The sequence below is a fragment of the Myotis yumanensis genome, unplaced genomic scaffold (genome assembly GCF_028538775.1).
Source record: "Myotis yumanensis isolate MYYU_CA2020_CCGP unplaced genomic scaffold, mMyoYum1.0.hap1 SCAF_6, whole genome shotgun sequence".
Lineage (NCBI taxonomy): Eukaryota > Metazoa > Chordata > Mammalia > Chiroptera > Vespertilionidae > Myotis > Myotis yumanensis.
In genome coordinates, this window is record NW_027223757.1 from 65261897 (window position 1) to 65280029 (window position 18133).

An 18133-nucleotide genomic window follows, 5' to 3' on the forward strand; every position below is an offset into this window, starting at 1 on the left:
CAGGGCTGCCCTAAAAAAAACTATATTCCTTTCAAACAATAAAGGTATTTTTCCCAAGTTTAATTTTATGGTCACTCTATAATATTATAGAGTATTATTTAATTCTAAGAAATCACTGAAGGTACTGTATTAAGAGCAATAATGCATTTTCACCAGCAGAGGGCAGATATGTTATAAACACCACATGCCAATTCAATGTTTAGTCCAATTGTACTCAATCTAAAGACACAGTATATTCACTTTCACAAAAGTAATTGTACTTCTTGAAAATGAGAGGATATGCTAAAAATAAATGTACATTTTTCAAAAATAAACTGACAGTTCTCCCCAGAACCAGTTTTTGTCAATTTTATCAGTTTATCCAAGAGTTAACTATAAAAACAAAATAACCCTGACAAATAAAAGTCACCCAACCCTTATTATCAAGGCCATTTACATATATATTAACAATACTCCTTGAGATGCAAAATAAATTATACATAATTTCCTCACAATGGATGAGGCCCAGAAATCAGGATTTTAAAAAGATTCCCAGGTGATTCTAATGTGCAGCCAGGTTGAGAACCACTGCACTAGAGTGTCCAGATTATTATGACCACCTGACATTTGTAGGCAAATTAGCTATAATTTCAAGCTGAAATTGCTAGAGGGCCAGACCATTATAAATAGGGGAGCAGGTTCTTTACCACGACAGTAGAAGTGATTTTTTTCTGAAGATGTGAGTAAACAACGTGATTTAACAGCCTTTGAACGTGGACTATATTTGAACGTGAGTGGCCAGATTATTATGACCACCCCATCAGTACTTCATTGGGCCATCTTTTGCCTTCAATACTGCAGCGATTCTTCTTGGCATAGACTCCACGAGATGTTGAAAGGTGATGCAAGGAATCTGACACCATGCCTGATGAATAGCACTGTCCAGTTCTGTGAGATTTGATGGCTGTGGAACCAGCTCCCTAATGGCTCTTTTAACTTCGCCCCACAAATGCTCAATTGGATTGAGATCTGGTGATTGTGGGGGCCACCTAAGCAAGGTAAAGTCTCCCTCATGTTCACGAAACCACTCCTGCACAACACGAGCACCGTGGCATGGCGCATTGTCTTGTTGGAAGAAGCCATCTCCATTGGGATACGCCATCAACATGATAGGATGAACCTGATCAGCAACGATACTTAGGTATGTTGTGCTATTCAGACATTGTTCCACATGAATTAAAGGGCCCAAATCATGCCAGGAAAACATGCCCAAAACCATAACACTGCCCCCACGAGCTTGAAGGGTTGTACTCATGCATGTGGGGTGCATGCTTTCATGCTGTTTCCACCAAATTCTAACTCTGCCAACTGCATGATGCAACTGGAAACATGATTCTTCGGACCACTGACTTTTTTCCAATGCTCGACTGTCCAAGCATTGTGTTCCTGTGAGAATTGGAGACATTTTATCTTGGTCACTGCAGACAGCAAAGGTGTTCAAACAGGCCTTTGGCTTCCATATTCCATACGATGCAGTGTATGGCTAATTTGCCTACAAACGTCAGGTAGTCATAATAATCTGGCCACTGTGTGTGTGTGTGTGTGTGTGTGTGTGTGTGTGTGTAGAGAGAGAGAGAAAAAAAAAGAGAGACTACTTTTTCCTGAACCTTCCAAAAAGTATTCTTGTGTGGATCTAAGTCTCGTAATCTATTCAATTACATTCTTTACCAAACAAAATATAATTCACAAATGCTTCCTGCAAAGTAATGACTGAGTGCTTAAAAAAAAGGAGAGAAACCTGACATAATTATCAAACACTACTTTGTGCCAGACATTACTTCACAAACTCAGTTAATCCTCACATCCCTGTGACACAGGTATGGCCACTTTACATGTAATGACATGAGGCTTAAGTTTAAATAGCACACTCCCACCACAAAGAAGGAAGGAGGAAAAAAGAGGAAAAGAGGAGAGGAAAGGAGGGAGGGAGGAAGGAAGAGAGAAAAATAAAAGAAAGAAATCAGGACAGCAATGGGAAAACTGAAGTTTTAATCTCGAGCAGTCAGCCTTCAAAGCCCATGCTTTTGCTACTGAACCAGTTGCCTCTCAAAAATAGCAGAGCAATACTCAGTCAATTGGGGGAAGAAATAATATAAAAGTTATTATATATTATATAACCATATCTTTATTCTAGTCCGCCCTTAAACTTGGGAAGAAGAAACATACATAAATAAATTCAAAATATAAGGATACTGAAAACCTAGAAGGTTCTTAAGGGGAAAACATCCCCCTGCTATTTTTCAAATGCTGATTTACTTTGGCAAAGATGTTAAACAATGGTAATCATTTAAGAATTTACTGATCAGCATGGTAAAAGATAAAAGGAAAAAATGAAATGAAGCTTAATTTAAAACAATCAATAACCCTTGTTTCACCTGACTGTCCTACAGTTTAAGCCTTGTCAAAAGTATTTCTCTGTTCAGGGGTTTAGCATCATTCAAAAATTGACTTTAGCCGAAACCGGTTTGGCTCAGTGGATAGAGCGTCGACCTGCGGACTGAAAGGTCCCAGGTTCGATTCCGGTCAAGGGCATGTACCTGGATTGCGGGCACATCCCCAGTAGGAGATGTGCAGGAGGCAGCTGATCGATGTTTCTCTCTCATCGATGTTTCTTACTCTCTATCTCTCTCCCTTCCTCTCTGTAAAAAATCAATAAAATATATTTTTTTTTAAAAATTGACTTTAAAAGTTCAAAGTTTAAGCAAGCACATTACAGATTTCCTTTATTTTGTTTACTCTTTCAAAACAGGCTAGTGCTTTCTATTTGCAAATTTCTCTCTCAAGCCCAAAGATATCCAATATTTACAAATGCCTCTCTCTTTTAAACTAGGCTGGACAATATTTACAAACACCTCTTGCTTTTAAGCTATTCTCCACACTATTTACAGTTTTCATGATAACATTTCCTTCTAGTTAACACCTCCAATAAATGGCATTCCAAGTTTCAAAACATGTTTACATTATTGCCAAATCTATGTTTAAATAAACCAATTAAGTAAACACTTAATGTGTAATCATTCCTCACTCTGATTATTAATTTAACTAGAGGCCCGATGAACAAAAATTTGTGCACTCGTGGGGGGGGGGGGGGGTGTGCCTCAACCCAGCCTGTGCCCTCTCGCAGTCTGGGACCCCTCGGGGGATGACACCTGCTGGCTTAGGCCCACACCCCAGGGGAGTGGGCCTAAGCTGGCAGTCAGACATCCCTCTGGCAGCCCAGGAGCCCTCAGGGGATGTCCACCTGCCAGCAGGGAGCAGGCCTAAGCTGCAGTCGGACATCCTTAGCGCTGCTGAGGAGGCAGAAGCTCCCACCACCACCACTGTACTGGCAGCCGTCAGCCTGGCTTGTGGCTGAGCAGAGCTCCTCCCATGTGAGAGCGCACTGACCACCAGGGGGCAGCTCCTGCATTGAGCGTCTGCTCCCTGGTGGTCAGTGTGTGTCATAGTGACAAGTCATTCCCAGTCGTTCTGCTGTTAGGGTCAGTTTGCATATTACCCTTTTATTATATAGGATAGAGGTCTAGTGCATGGGTGGGGACCAGCTGGTTTCCCCTTTGAAAGGTGTCCTGGATCAGGGTGGGGGTCCCGCTGGGGTGCCTGGCCAGCCTGGGTGAGGGCTGATGGGTGTTTGCAGGCTGGTCACACCCCCTTCAGGGTGGGGGTCCCCACTGGGGTGCCTGGCCAGCCTGGGTGAGGGGTTGATGGCTGTTTGCAGCTGGTCACACCCCCTTCAGGGTGGGGGTCCCCACTGAGGTGTCTGGCCAGCCTGGGTGAGGGGCTGATGGCTGTTTGCAGGCTGGTCAAGCCGCCCCCCCCCGCCCCAGTGGGGAGCCTCACCCCATAGAGGTTTGGCCAGCCTGGGTGAGATGGGCCAGATGGCTGTTTGCAGGCTGACCACACCCCCTTTAAGGTGGGGGGTCCCCACTGGGGTGCCTGGCCAATCTGGGTGAGGGTCTGAGGGCCGTTTTCAGCTTCCCCCCACCACCCCCCGGCGACGGAAGCTCCAAGCCTCTCCTTTTCTTTTTTTCTTTTTTTTATTCGGGGATTTATTTACCTTCTATAATTGAAACTTTGTAGCCTTGAGAGGAGCTCAGAGCCAGCCAGAGCGGACGGAGGGAAGCTTGGCTTCCTCCATCGCCAGGGGCAACCCAAGCCTCCTGCTCACTCCAGCTCCATGGCCACGGCCAGCTGAAAGCAGGTATCTGGGGTTTATTTACCTTCTATAATTGAAACTTTGTTGCTTTGAGTGGAGCTCAGAGCCGGCCGCGGCAGGCAGAAAGCTTGGCTTCCTCCATCATTGGGGCAACCAAGCCCCCTGCTTGCTCCAGCTGCACGGCTGCCGGCCCCCATCTTGGTTGGATTAATTTGCATATAGTTGCTCTGATTGGCTGGTGGGCATGGCTTAAGGCATAGTGAAGGTACGGTCAATTTGCATGTTTGTCTTTTATTAGTGTAGATATTCTGCCATTAAACAGAGGTTTGGTTAAATATAAAAACCCAGAATTTGGAGAACCAAGATGGCGGCGTAAGGTACAGACCTGTGCGTGCTGCCTCCCACAACAACATCGAGACTACCAACTATAAAACAAACAGTTATCATTCAGAACCATGGGAAAGCTGGCCAAGTGGAAGCTCTACAACTGGAAGGAAAGAAAGAAGAGCATTGAGACTGAGTAGGTTGTGCAGAGGCTCCAAGAATGGAGGTACGGAGTCGCACGCCAGACGGGCTGCAACTGGATGTGCGGTTTTTTTCTATCGGAAGGGGCTGCAGACTCTCAAGTCCACTGAGCTTGTTTGGGGCGGGATTCTGAGGTCCCAGACCCCTATGGGGAGAGGCGGGACAGCCTTGCAACGGGCCGGAGAGCGAGAATGGCTGTCTCACGGAGCTGCTCGCCGGCACTCGGGGACGCGAGACGCGGAGAGGCGAGGAGACGTGGAGAGGCGAGGAGACGCGGAGACGCCATTGCCCCTTGCTCCGCCCTGGTGATTCCTGGGGACCCCGCCCTACTCAATTTACATCCCCACCCAAGCTGTGCTAGTGGCACAAAGTGAACCACCGGTGCTTTTGCAGCCCAGCCCAGCAGAATGCAGATTTCAACTCCTCGCATACATAAGGGACACACTCAAGAAGCAGAATCAGGTTCGGAGGAAGCCGGAGCCGGACACGGCTGGGCCGGCGATGTAGAACCGCTGTACCAGCAAACGCACAGGCAGGTCCACCAGATCCAGTCTCACATGGGATGCTGGGAGATGGCAGACAGGCAGTCTGTGCACTTGGTAGAAAGTGAAATCCAAGCAAGCATACCAGATATTAGCCACCAGGAACGCCTGGAGATATTGTCCAGCAAGGAGCCGCCCAACAAAGGACAGAATACCAAACTTCGTGTTGCTGAGACAGCCCCCATGAGGCCAAGACGGCCCCCGTAGGGCCAAGGCAGCACCCATAGGGCCGGGACGGCCCTGGTGGGGGTGGGACGGCCCCGGTGGGGTTGAGGCGGCCCCAGGGGGGCTGAAAACGGGCCCGGTGAGGCTGAGACGGCCCTGGTGAGGTCGAGACGGCCCCGGTGAGGTCGAGACGGCCCCGGTGAGGTTGAATCGGCCCCGGTGAGGCTGAAACGGCCCCAGTGAGGCTGAAACGGCCCCAGTGAGGCTGAATCAGCCCCGGTGAGGTTGAGACGGCCCTGGTGAGGTCAAGACGGCCCCGGTGAGGTCGAGGCGGCCCCTGTGAGGCTGAGGCGGCCCCTGTGAAGCTGGGGCGGCCCCTGGGAAGCTGAGAAAAATACCACATGAACTCACTCATTTTTGGATAATAAGGAACATTATAGACTGATGAACAAAAATGGATACAGAGGCAGAGCAGCATTGAGCAGAATGTCAAACTACAGTGGGAACCCTGGGAAGGGTTGGGGGGCGGGGGGGTAGGAGATCAACCGAAGGACTTATATGCATGCATATGAAAATAACTAATGAACACAAGACACTGGGGGGTGGGGGAAGCCAGGGGAATGTCAAGGGGGGGGGAAAGAAGGAGACATGTGTAATACTCTTTGTAATACTTTAAGAAATAAAATAAAAATAAATTTTAAAAAAAAACAGAATTTATCTCCTTTCTCATTGTGTACAAGGTTGAATGTAAAGCAAATGGAAAAAAAAAAAAAGCTTAAAGTGACTTTTTTTGGTTAATGCTCACCCAAGGATATTTTTCTATTGATTTTTAGAGAGAGGGGAAGAAGGAAAGAGAAACATCGAAGTGAGAGAAACACACCAATTGGTTGACTCCTGCGCGAGCCCAGGCAAAGGCCCAGGAGGTGCCTGCAACAAGCTGTGTGCCCTTGACCGAAATCAAACCTGTGACCTTTGGTCGGCAGGCTGATGCTCTATCCACTGAATCAAACCAGCTAGGGCTAAAGTGACCTTTTACAAGGGTGACATTCATTTGTGGGTGTACAAAGCAGCAGATAGGTTTCCAGATAAGTTGGGTTCATCCCCATTCTCTCACTGTGACACAGCTTTGAGCAAGTAATTTAACCTCTCTTGATCTGCTTCATCTCTCTAACTGGAGATTATACCAGATACCATGCCTGGTCTCTTTTATCTCTAAACTTCCTATCATTCCATAGTTACAAAAAAATGCAGATCAGAGACTGAAAATCTGTCCAAAATGCTCAAACATCACTTATTCCTGGGTTTACAGAATCTAGGATTGAATGGTGTGGCCTACCAGAGGAATTCAGAGGAATCAATGTTGTCTGGAATTTTGTGTTATGGTCCAATGTGACTAGTCAAGAGAAAAATGTGAAAAAGATAGCCCACCATTGTCCCCAAATTGAAAGGACAAAACATTAAAAAAATGGAAATGACCAATAAGCATATTGGACAGTGTCAAGAAAATACAAAATGCAGTATGATACCATTTGCATCAACTATATTAAGGAAACTTTTCAAAAACATGAATGCCCAGCCCTGGCCAGGTAGCTCAGATGGTTAGAGCAACATCCTATACACCAAAAGTTTGTGGGTTTGATTCTAAGTCAGGGCACATAACTAGGTTATGGATTCAATCCCCAGTCAGGGCGGGTGCAAGAGGCAACTGATCTGATCGATGTTTCTCTCTCCCATCCATGTTCGTTCGTTCCTTCCTTCCTTCCTTCCTTTCTCTCTCTCTCTCTCTCTCTCTCTCTCTCTCACTCTCCTGCCCCCACACACTGTTTCCCTGCTCTAAAACCAATAAACATATCCTCGGGTGAAGTTTTTTTTAAAAAAACTTAAAAACATGAATACCCAGTGACAGGTTGGGTACACAGAGTCAGCCACACTTTATACACTAGCGGTAGGAAGGTAAACTAGCTCCAATTCCAGGTAGTACAAATCCAACAGGCTTTAATCAGGTATACTCTACCATACATCTTTCACATAAGAGATTTTATTCTGAGGAAATAGTTGTGTGCTGTTTGTAACCACAAAAATTAGAAAGCAAATGCCCATATCCCTGGCCAGAGATGCTCAGTAGGTAGAGTGTAGGCCTGCACACCAAAGGGTCTCGGGTTCAGTTCCTGGTCAAGGGAACCTAGGTTGCAGGTTCGATCCCCGGCCCCAGTAGGAATGGAGGAAACCAATTCATGTGTCTCTGTTTTGAATCAAATTTTCCTCTAAATCTTGCATTTGATATATTAACTATTTATGCCACACTTCCTTCTTTTTTAAAATTTATATTTATTGTTGAAAATATTACAGATCTCCCCTTTCTTTTCCCCATTGACCCCCTCTACCTCATACGCCCCCCACCCCGCACCCCAGGCCTTCACCACACCATTGTCTGTGTCCAAGGGTTATGCATATACTAGTATGCATATAAATTCTTTGGTTGATCCCTCCCCACCCACCCCCACCTTCCCTCTGAGACTCAAATGCTTCTATGTCTCTGGATCTCCTTTGTTCATCAGCTTATTTTGTCCATTAGATTGCATAAATGAGTGAGATCATGTGATTGTCTTTCTCTGACTGACTTATTTCACCACAGCTCCTTCTTAAAGAACTTGCCTGATGTGAGCCACAGAAAAGAAAACTCCTACTTGCTGTTCTTGCAGTCCTCCTGCCTCCAAGCCAAAATGACCAGAGGTGGGCATTTGGCCCAGGCAGGGCCAAGTCATCTACTCAGGAATATGGAATATTACCCCCCAAAAAAGAGACAACCACCTATAGGAAGGCAAATAGTAGTTCACATGGACTTATGAGCTAATGAAGTATATGGCAAGCGAATCAACAAGGACATCACTCAATAAAGAATAAAGCAGGCATGAAGAATCCCTTAAAATACCCAGAAATACAGAGAGAACCAAAGACACACAAAAATTGGCTGACTGAGGACTTTCTAGTTCTGTTCAGGTCAAGAGGCGGATGTTCTATTCATTCTGATACAAGAAACCATGGCAGATTTGCTGATTTGATCACACAACCTCTATTCCACCCTATTTCTGGAGTGCCTTCTTGTATTCAGAGAACAGAAAGCTAAAACGTTTTCTTTCTAAGATTCCTTTGTAGTTAAGAGTTCTGAATGAAAATCAGTTTATACCAATTAGATACATTTATGAAATATTTAAAAGCAAAAATGAGCCCAGCAGACGTGGCTCAGTGGTTGTGTGTCAACCTATGAACCAGGAGGTCGCAGTTTGATTCCCAGTCAGGGCACATGCCTGGGTTGCAGGCTTGATCCCAAGTGTGGGATATGAGGGGGGCAGCAGAGAGATGATTCTCTCATCATTGATGTTTCTCTCCCTCTCCCCCTCCCCCTCCCTCTTCTCCCTCCCCCTCCCTCTTCCCCCTCCCCCTCTCCCTTCCTCTCTGAAATAAAAAATATATTTTAAAAAAATAAAAATAAAAGTGAGATGGAGACTATCTTCCATCATCCTGCCCTTTTTAGCTATTTTCTTCAGGAAGACAAGATCACAGAATGTCTAGAATCAGCTTCTTGTGTGAAGAAGCAGTTTTGACATGGACGATTGGCTAAATCCCACATTCCAGGACCCAATCGCCAGCTTACATATGTTGTAAGACAGCTGTAGCTTTCTAATGCTGCATCACAGCTAACTTGGTATTGGTGTTTTGTTAGACTCAACAGTTCCAGTTACAGCCTCAGTGTCTTCTGAGTGGGTCAGTTCTGCTGTGATTTATTATAGCAGCAGTAGAAAATTAATACACCAGTGATGATGGTTTCACTTCAATAAAATACTTCTGCCTGTTTTTTGGTACCATGCACCATCACCACCCCACACCAAAAAGCAACTTTCAAGAGTAGAATGCATAAACATCTAGACTAAACAAAAATTTTATTTTTTAATCCTCACCCAAGGATATATTTTTATTGATTTTTAAAGAGAAAGGGAAGGAGGGAGGGAGAGAGGGAGAGAGGGGAGTAGAGGTGGGGGGGAGGTGAGGGGGGGGGGAGAGGGAGGGAGGGAGGAAGGGAGGAAGGGAGGGAGGGAGGGAGGGAGGGAGGGAGAGAGAAAGAGAGAAATATCGATTGCCTCCCGCATGTGCCCCGACCTGGAACCAAACCCACAACCTTTTGGTGTACAGGACAATGCTCCAACCAATTGAGCCACCAGGACAGGGCAAAACACAATTTTTTATGAATTTTCTTATATTGGAAGATACAGCTATCTTGCATATGATTTCCCACAGAATTTTAAAAATTCCCTTCATTTTCTTTTTAAGTTTGAATTTCATGTGATCACTGGTCATTGAAATGCACTCTTTAGAAAAGATCACTGACAGACCTCTGAAGGTCAATTATCAGTTATTCCTAAAAACAATCACTTAGCTCTCTTGTGAAATGGAGACCAAAAATTGTTGGGGGTATATGGGGATGGGGGGGGAGTACACGAGGGCACAGAGAATGGAGAATTACTAAAAAGCTTATAATTCTCTCCTCTTTGGACCCTCAAAATCCTCACATTTACCATTCAAAATATATGTGGGCATGAAATTAGCACATACTTCCAATAGTACCTTATCTTAGCTCTGTTTTATGTAAAATATTTTTTTAAATCCTTTCTATATGGTACTATAGCTAAAAGCCATTCTGAGTTAACTCTATCTAGCATCATAAGTAGAAAATACTGACATTGATAAAGGTACATGGTGACTGAAAATTTAACAAACCTGTAGATCTTTTCTTTAAAATGATGAATAAAAGGGGTCCTGACTTTAGTAGTTACTTAAGAGGTAGTGCTTTCTTTGATTTTATTCTTCTCCTAGAAAGCTTAAAAATACAGCTTCAAGCAAAAGGACTCCTCACCTAGAGAACTATTCCTATGAGGTATATGATATAGCTTGAGATAATTAAAGATAACACCAGGTAAATTTGCTTAGCTGTTACAGAAAACCGGAGAAGAACCAAGCAACGCTTAGAGAGATGGAGTTAAAGGATGCTTTGAAAAGCTTTAAAAAATATAAAGATTTCATCATAAGCTCAAGTACAATAAGACAAAAATATAAAACCTCAATACCAGAATATTTTTTAAATTAACAACAGTCAATACTGACAGAAATGACACGAGGCATGGGATTTAGAAAAGAATACAGATCACATCAGAGTTGAAATACAGTAAAACTCTCGATTTTGCAGACCTCGATTTAATGAACTTCAGATGTAACGGACAAAACTTCTGATCTGTATGGCATATGTCAAAATTAACACCCTGTTAATCTTTAAATGTTTTTAACTAGCATATGCTTATAATTAAATTAACAGGTTATTTTTTGTTATTAATTCAGTTATTTTTAACAAGTTTAGGCAAAATAGGCCATATGTTGGGAAAAATAAACACTGTAGCAATTTTGCCGACATAAATAAATATTTCGTATCTACAACTATAGTCTATATATTTAAATCTAAGAGTCACCGCTGGTAATCATTCAGTGAATGTTTAGCACGCCATCACACTGCAGCAGTCTGATGTTCCCACCTTTACTAAGCCATGCCCCAGGCATGTGCATTTGTTTACTCGTGGTGACTGGTGAATGCATGAATTTACTAGACCTATTCAATATAAATTTAAAATTACAGTAATACATATAGAAAAATTTTCTGTGAAATTAAAACTTTTCATACACACTTAATTTTAATTACACAAACGTGTCTACATAAGTAAAAGCTAACTAATTTGTCAATTTTTTAACATAAATGTACAGAAAACCTACTTCATTATGTAACTGACTTTCCGCTTTAATGGACACCCCCTCACTGGAATTAATCCATTACATCAAGGTTTTACTGTAACTCTATGCGTAAGGCTCAATGAAGACAGAGATAACTGGTCACCAAGCAAATCAGAGGCAAAGCTTGAACTCAAACCTAGCTCTACTAACTTAACCCAAGCCAATGCTATTTCAATTCTATCACGTTGTTTCTATGATTAAAAAAGCTAGGGTAGCCCTAACCGGTTTGGTTCAGTGGCTAGAGTGTTGGCCTGAAGACTGAAAGATCCCAGGTTCGATTCCAGACAAGGGCACATGCCCTGGTTGCGGGCTCGATCCCCAGTAGGGGGCATGCAGGAGGCAGCCAATCAATGATTCTCTCTCATCATTGATGTTTCCATATCTCTCTCTCTCTCTCTCCCCCTCCTTCTCTCTCTTAAATCAATAAAAATATTTTTTTAAATAAATAAATAAAATTTCTTTCAATGAAAAAAGTTCTGGCTCTCTGTCCATCCAGTGAGCCTCAGTGGGTGAGCATCATCCCATGCACCAAGAGGTCACCAGTTCACTTCTTGGTCAGGGTGCAGGCCTGGGTTGCAGGCTTGATCCCTAGTGGGGGGGCATAAGGGAGACAGCTGATCAATGTTTCTGTTGCTCTCTCCCTCTCCCACTAAATCAATTAAAAAAACTTTTTTTAAAAAAAGAAAAAATTTCTGGCTCTATCATCTCCTAGCTATATAACCTTGGGAAAACTACTTAAACTCTGTGTGCCTCAATTTACTTGTTTGTAAGATGCGATAATAGTACCTACCTCAAAAGGTTGTTTTGAGAATTAAATTAATTAATATAAGCAGTGTTCACAATAGTACCTGGCAAGAGGAAAGCACTATAACTTATACGTATATATGTAATGTTATTAGTTGATTTTTTTTTCACTTTCAACCTTAAAGTTCTACAATCTCCAGATCACAATAAGCTCTCCCATTACTAAATTTAACAAATCGACAGTCTACACATAGATTAGAATTTAACTGATCATTGTTTCATGTCTACTGAGATCCCTAACTAGTTTCTGGACCATAACCCAAAACTTTTTAGCACACACAAGAGTATTTGACATGATACCTAATCTCTGTAGAAAATATCGATTTGCCAAAAAAATCTTGTTTGTTAAATTAATTCTTTGCAGTGGTCAGAATGTAAGGCAATCAGTCAACACTTTTGATAATTGCAACTTAAAGTTTCTTTGATCTCCTATTAAGAAATGGAAGGAAAAATCAATTTATTTCATGCAGTGAAAAGACGTAGTAGTAGTAGTAGTAGTAGTAGTAGCAGCAGCAGCAGGAAAATGCTTGAGTTTAACAAAGTACAGTGTCCTATCTAATAATAGACAAACATGGTAATTAACCATAATTCCGCTACCCTTCCCATTGGCTAATCAGGGCGATATGCAAATTAACTGCCAACAAAGATGGCGGCTAATTTGCATACTGCAGGCAGATCCCGCTGCACCGCCCAAGGCAAGATCCTGGCCTGCAGTGTCTTGGGCGGGGGTGGGCGGCAGCAGATCTGAGCTGGGCGGGATCCGGGCCTGCAGTGTCTTGGGTGGGGTGGGCGGGCGAGCTGCAGCAGGATCTGAGCTGCGCGCCTGCAGTGTCTTGGGCAAGCCTGCAGTGTTTTGGGCGGGGCGGGCAGGACGGGCAGGGCAAGTGGCAGCGTGATCCGGCAGCGTGATCCGTGAGAGGGCACAGGTTGGGCTGAGGGACCCCCCTTCCCTGCCAGTGCACAAATTTTTGTGCACGGGCCTTCTAGCCTATATATATAAAAGGCTAAGTGTCCATCCCACTGCTAGCTATAATGCTCACTAACCACCAGGGGGCATACGCTCAATGCAGGAGCTGCCATGATGTGCACTGGCCATCTATATAATAAAAGCCTAAGTAACCATTACGGCGGAACGACCAGAACAACCAGTCCTATGATGCATACTGACCACCAGGGGGCAGACGCTCAACGCAGGAGCTGCCCCTTGGTGGTCAGTGCACTCCCACAGTGGGAGCACCACTCAGCCAGAAGCTGGGCTCACGGATGGCAAGTGGAGTGGCGGTGGCAGATGCCTCTCTGCCTCCGCAGCAACGCTAAGGAGCAGCGAGCCAAGCAGTAAGGAGCAGCGAGTAGGCGGGGCGGGTGGTAAGGAGCAAGGGGTCCTGGACTGCGAGAGGGCACAGGCTGGGCTGAGGGACCTCTTGTCCCCCAGTGCAAAATTTCATGCACTGGACTTCTAGTTTAAAAATAAACAGCACAGTGGACCTGGCTGGCACCAACAAACTAACACTCGGCTTCCCCCAAGTGAGACACAGGCCCCACCACCACCCTGGAGTGACACCCCACCAAATCGCAGCCAACGCTGCCAAGACCCCATGGTGCAAAATGGGGCGGCCCATAGCCCAGCCTGAAACAATCACTGTAGGCTCTGGGTAATGACGTCACATAGCAACGCCCAACTTCCTCTCCCTAACAATTAGCCTCCTTGGAGTTTCTTCTGCCCAGGAACACGAGGACTTGCTTTATAGCCAGGTGCAAACATTTTCCACTTTAACCAAATATCTGTGAAGTGTTTTCCCGTGCCTCATCTCATTTGATCCTCACAGAACTCCTGGAATAGGTAGATAGGAGACTTGGTAGAATCCTATTTTCTTTTCATTAGCCAGAAAACAGAAATTCAGAAAGTTTAAAAACTTGACCCGACAGAAAAGAAATGGTGGACCTTGAAAATGACTTCAGGTTTTCTCACTGCGCAGAATATAGTCAAACACTGCTGCAGTTGAATATTTTACCCTTTGTTCTCCCTGTGTGATCTACAATAATAATCTGCTTCGTGTTGGTATTTACTGCTGTGTTGCTGACAATTACCTGAAAGAGAAGGTGGAGTGCTTCACTGGGCTGGAAAAAGTTTAGCTAAATCCGAAAGCAGGTCTAATTAAGCAAGTTTATTCTATATATATATATATATGTATATATATATATATAAAAGTCTAAGTTGACTCACGCATGTCGATACATATACTAGTAAAGCTCTAGCTGGTGCCAATCGCACGCATGTGTTTCAATCTGTCATTGTCAATCGTGAATTTGGTTGACATTCTATTATAGAGAAAGGGCAAATAATGATATTAAAATATTCCTTCTAATTAATTTCCTTTCAATTTGCACAAATCTGTGCACCAGGACACTAGTATGATTAGACTTGTCAAATGTTTAACTTTGCCTTAAAGAGAGCACGATTCAAATCCTCATAGGTCAATAAGATATATATATGTTTTACAGCAGAATTAAGGAGATATACATTTCCTTGATTAATGAAATCAAATAACAGAATATTTTAATCTTTAAAAAAAAGACAAAGAATTGAAAGAGAAAAAAAAAAGGACAACATGCAGCCCAAGTTTTAAACTAATGAATCAGAGAGAGTTGGCAAGGGGTTCTAAATCCTCACTGCTCCATAAAGTGCCACCAACTAATAACCAACAGAATCATGAATGAGGCCAGGAGGAGAGAGTTCAGCTCCATTTGCCTGTTCTTATTCTCCAGTTGCTCAACAGATTTGGTAAGAGTAGCATCAATAACAGGATACTGCACCTGTGTCATGCTTTTCTCCTTCCTTACTTCCTAAATACAGTGTTTGACTAGTGCAGTGATGGCTGAGCAATTGAGCCTCAATACAGAACAGTATTCCCCAAAAACACCACACACATAATATCAGGTAAACAAATATTACTACAACAATCAGGCATTTTTAATTCATCACCTGAAAAGTCACACAGACTAAATATAAGGTTTGTGCAATCATCTTACTATACTAAAAAGTGCTCATAAGATGGTCTAGTTACAGTAATCCAGGACCTGTTATGGTAGTGAAGTAACTTACTGATGCTGTGTAGCTTAGTCAAATCAAACATCAGCCTACTGAAATGTGACTCATTTATACAGTATTGTGGAAGAACAGTAAAGCTTCAGGAAAAGTCTAGGTCAAATAATTCAGAAATCTTAAATGACATTCCCAAAGACTGACTGACTCCTGTTTTGGAGACCTACCTATTTCTCACCGAATAAACAAATAAACCAATTTACAAATAAGCAAGATCTCTTCCTAACCACATGAGAGATTTGGTTTTAAAAATCCGAAACACTTTTCCCATGAGATTAGTTATAAGACATTACATATACATCAGATCTCCAAATCCAAAACATATAGGCTAAAAATAGTGCATCTATTCCAAAGGCTGAGGCTGAAAGCCCTCCAACTGAACAAATTAAAATTAGATTTTTTTTTTTTCATCTCTGAATCTTTAAAATGTACCTTGAATGTTTATGGGGCACACAAGCCTGTGTTCACATATTCGCCCAAACAAGCGGTTGAGAGACAACCTAATTATTAAAATCTTCAGGAACAGAAGCCCACTGTCCAAGAGACTCGTGTAATAAAATTCCTGTTCAATCTGGCTAATATCCAAAGTAAGAAATACTACTAATAATAACAATGACCCCTCCCAAATTCAGTAAACTACAACCCACCAGAAAGGACCACCATCCTATACTCTTTCTCCGGAAGCAGAAGCAAAAGCCCTGTACAAAAGCTGCCGGGTGGGCAAGGCAGGTAGGGTTCCACCTGGAATACCGAGCACCGGCGCCGGGAGAGGGAGGAGGAAGTTACGGGGAAGGAGACCTGAGGGTAGCCACCCACGGAGGTACCTGTGAGCTACGGCGGGAGAAGGGCAACCCTTTACGCCCCAGCACTGCCCAGGCCGGCGCCCGGGTCCGCGCTCCGAGACCCGCCCCGCCCCGGCCCTGTGCAGGGTCCGAGCTTCGCGACGCCGGCACTGGCTCAACCCCGGGCCGGGTAGGAGCAGAGGCTGGGACGGCGCCCGTGGGCCTGACCTCGCCGCCGTTTCGGGCGGAGGTGAGGGTCCACTGCAGCCCCGCGCCCGCCCTCCCTTCAGGGCCGGGGCCGACCGGGCGCAGCCGCCGCCTCCGCTCGGGCCCGGGGCACGGCGGCCACGGGAAGGTCACCGGCGGCAGGAGGCCCGGACCAGGGAAGAAGACGTCCGCGCTACCTTTGGCCTCGCAGTCGGCGCAGTACTTGTTGTCCTCCTCCCTCAGCAGCTTGGACAGGATGAGCTGGTGCTGCTCGTTCAGCTTCTGAGCCTTCTCCCGGCAGGAGCGCGTCGCCATCTCGGCAGCGGGGCAGGGAGCCCGGAACAGCTACGGCGGCGGCGGCGGACGCAGGCAGGAGCCCGGCTGGAGAAACGCACCTGGCGCCGCCGGGACCGCGGGCGGACTCACCCCAGGAAGCGGCAGATGGAACAGGAGTTGCGGCGGCGGCGGCGGTGGTTCTAGCGCCGACGTGTCCCGCCTCCTCGCCGGACCGCCCCGCACGCACCGCCCCAGCCGGCGAGGGAGGCGGAGGGAGGAAGGGACCGGCCGCGACTTCCGGGTGGCGCCGCAGGAAGGAACGCAGATACCGGTCGCGCTGCGCATGCGCCGAATGTCCCGGGAAGCCGGCCAGGCCCTTAGCGCAAGGTGATCCCAGCAAAGTGCTGAGACTTGCTCTGCCCGCTGTGAGCTTCCCCAGGTTTGAGATGTGCCTGTCGTGGAGGGCCTCGGGTAAAACCCCGTAGGGAAGATATTCTACAAAGAGACCGCTTTCACCTGCTTTCTTAGCTTTGCTGATTGGGCACAGCATGGGAAATGCAGAAATAAACGTGACTGGGTGGATTTGTTTGTTCATTCTACGTTTATTCCTCTGCAGTTTTGCAACAGGCACCGCCCTGGGAACTAGAGGAACGCATAGAAAAAAAGTAGACAAGACAGTCTTACATAATAAGGGAGAGAAATAGTCTTGTGGTGACATACACTGAGGGCTAACATTGAGTATTCTGCGCCATGAACAATTAACTTGTGGATGAAAGGGGCCACATGCTGACCTGACAAGCTCAAGAGAGACCTGCATGGCAGTCTGGCAAACTCGGAGACCTAAAGTAACCACAAAGGATGGTCTGAAATTAAACTTTAACTAAAAGCAGTTATGGTGGGCAGTTATGTCCTAGGCCGGTATCTTAACTGACAAGGTCAACCTTTACCTTAACTGAGCCTATCTGTCTTTTTGCATCTATGATAACATACCCTTGAAATGCCTGGGTAACTTGTGACTTCCCTTTATCTGGAGCCCCTGGGGCACAACCAGGTGTGCTGGGTCCCAGGACAGATACCACAAATTCCTTCATCATCATGTTAATTGTTCCTGCACCCACCTAAGTATGTGTCCATCATTTTACTTTTTATCCAATCCCAGGGGTTTCCCTGCTTTGCTTATTCCTCCTCCTTAATCTATTACCAGTGAATTTCATGTAACCCACCTATGTTCCTCCTTTTGATTGAAATGTATAAATACAAATGTAACCCCGCCATTCTCCGGAGCGCTATCTCAATTCGTTGAGGTTCTGCTTCCCGGCATATGTCGACAGTTTGGCTCAAATAAACTCACAAAAATTCTTTACAGGTTTCAATGGTTTTTTATGTTAACAAACTCATTTAACCCCATCTCAACCCTGTAATATTGTTATCTTCATTGTACATAGAAGAAAATGAGGTGTGGAATTTCGTAATTTGCCCAGGTTACAATGAGCTACCCATTGGAGGAGTTGAGATTCAAATCCAAAGTAGTAAAACATCTGGCAATAAGGCCTTCCATACGGTGCGGTGTCACTTTAACAAGAAGCTGTATAAACAGTGATCTTTAATTCATGAAAAAGAAAACTAAGGAGCCCTAACCGGTTTGGCTCAGTGGATAGGTCGGCCTGCGGACTGAAAGGTCCCAGGTTCGATTCTGGTCAAG

The 18133-nt window shown here is 44.9% G+C and overlaps 1 protein-coding gene across 2 annotated transcripts in view; it reads right to left on the reverse strand.

The window, feature by feature from the left end:
* The window catches only part of SMAP1 (small ArfGAP 1), a 116171-nt gene extending 99530 nt beyond the window's left edge, over positions 1-16641 (reverse strand). For both annotated transcript variants that reach the window (XM_070418298.1, XM_070418297.1), the window contains exon 1: positions 16353-16641. In XM_070418298.1, coding sequence (XP_070274399.1) covers positions 16353-16470 — 118 coding nt within the window. In that variant the 5' untranslated portion in view covers positions 16471-16641. The remainder of the gene's footprint in view (positions 1-16352) is intronic.
* Between the last annotated feature and the right edge of the window lie 1492 nt (positions 16642-18133).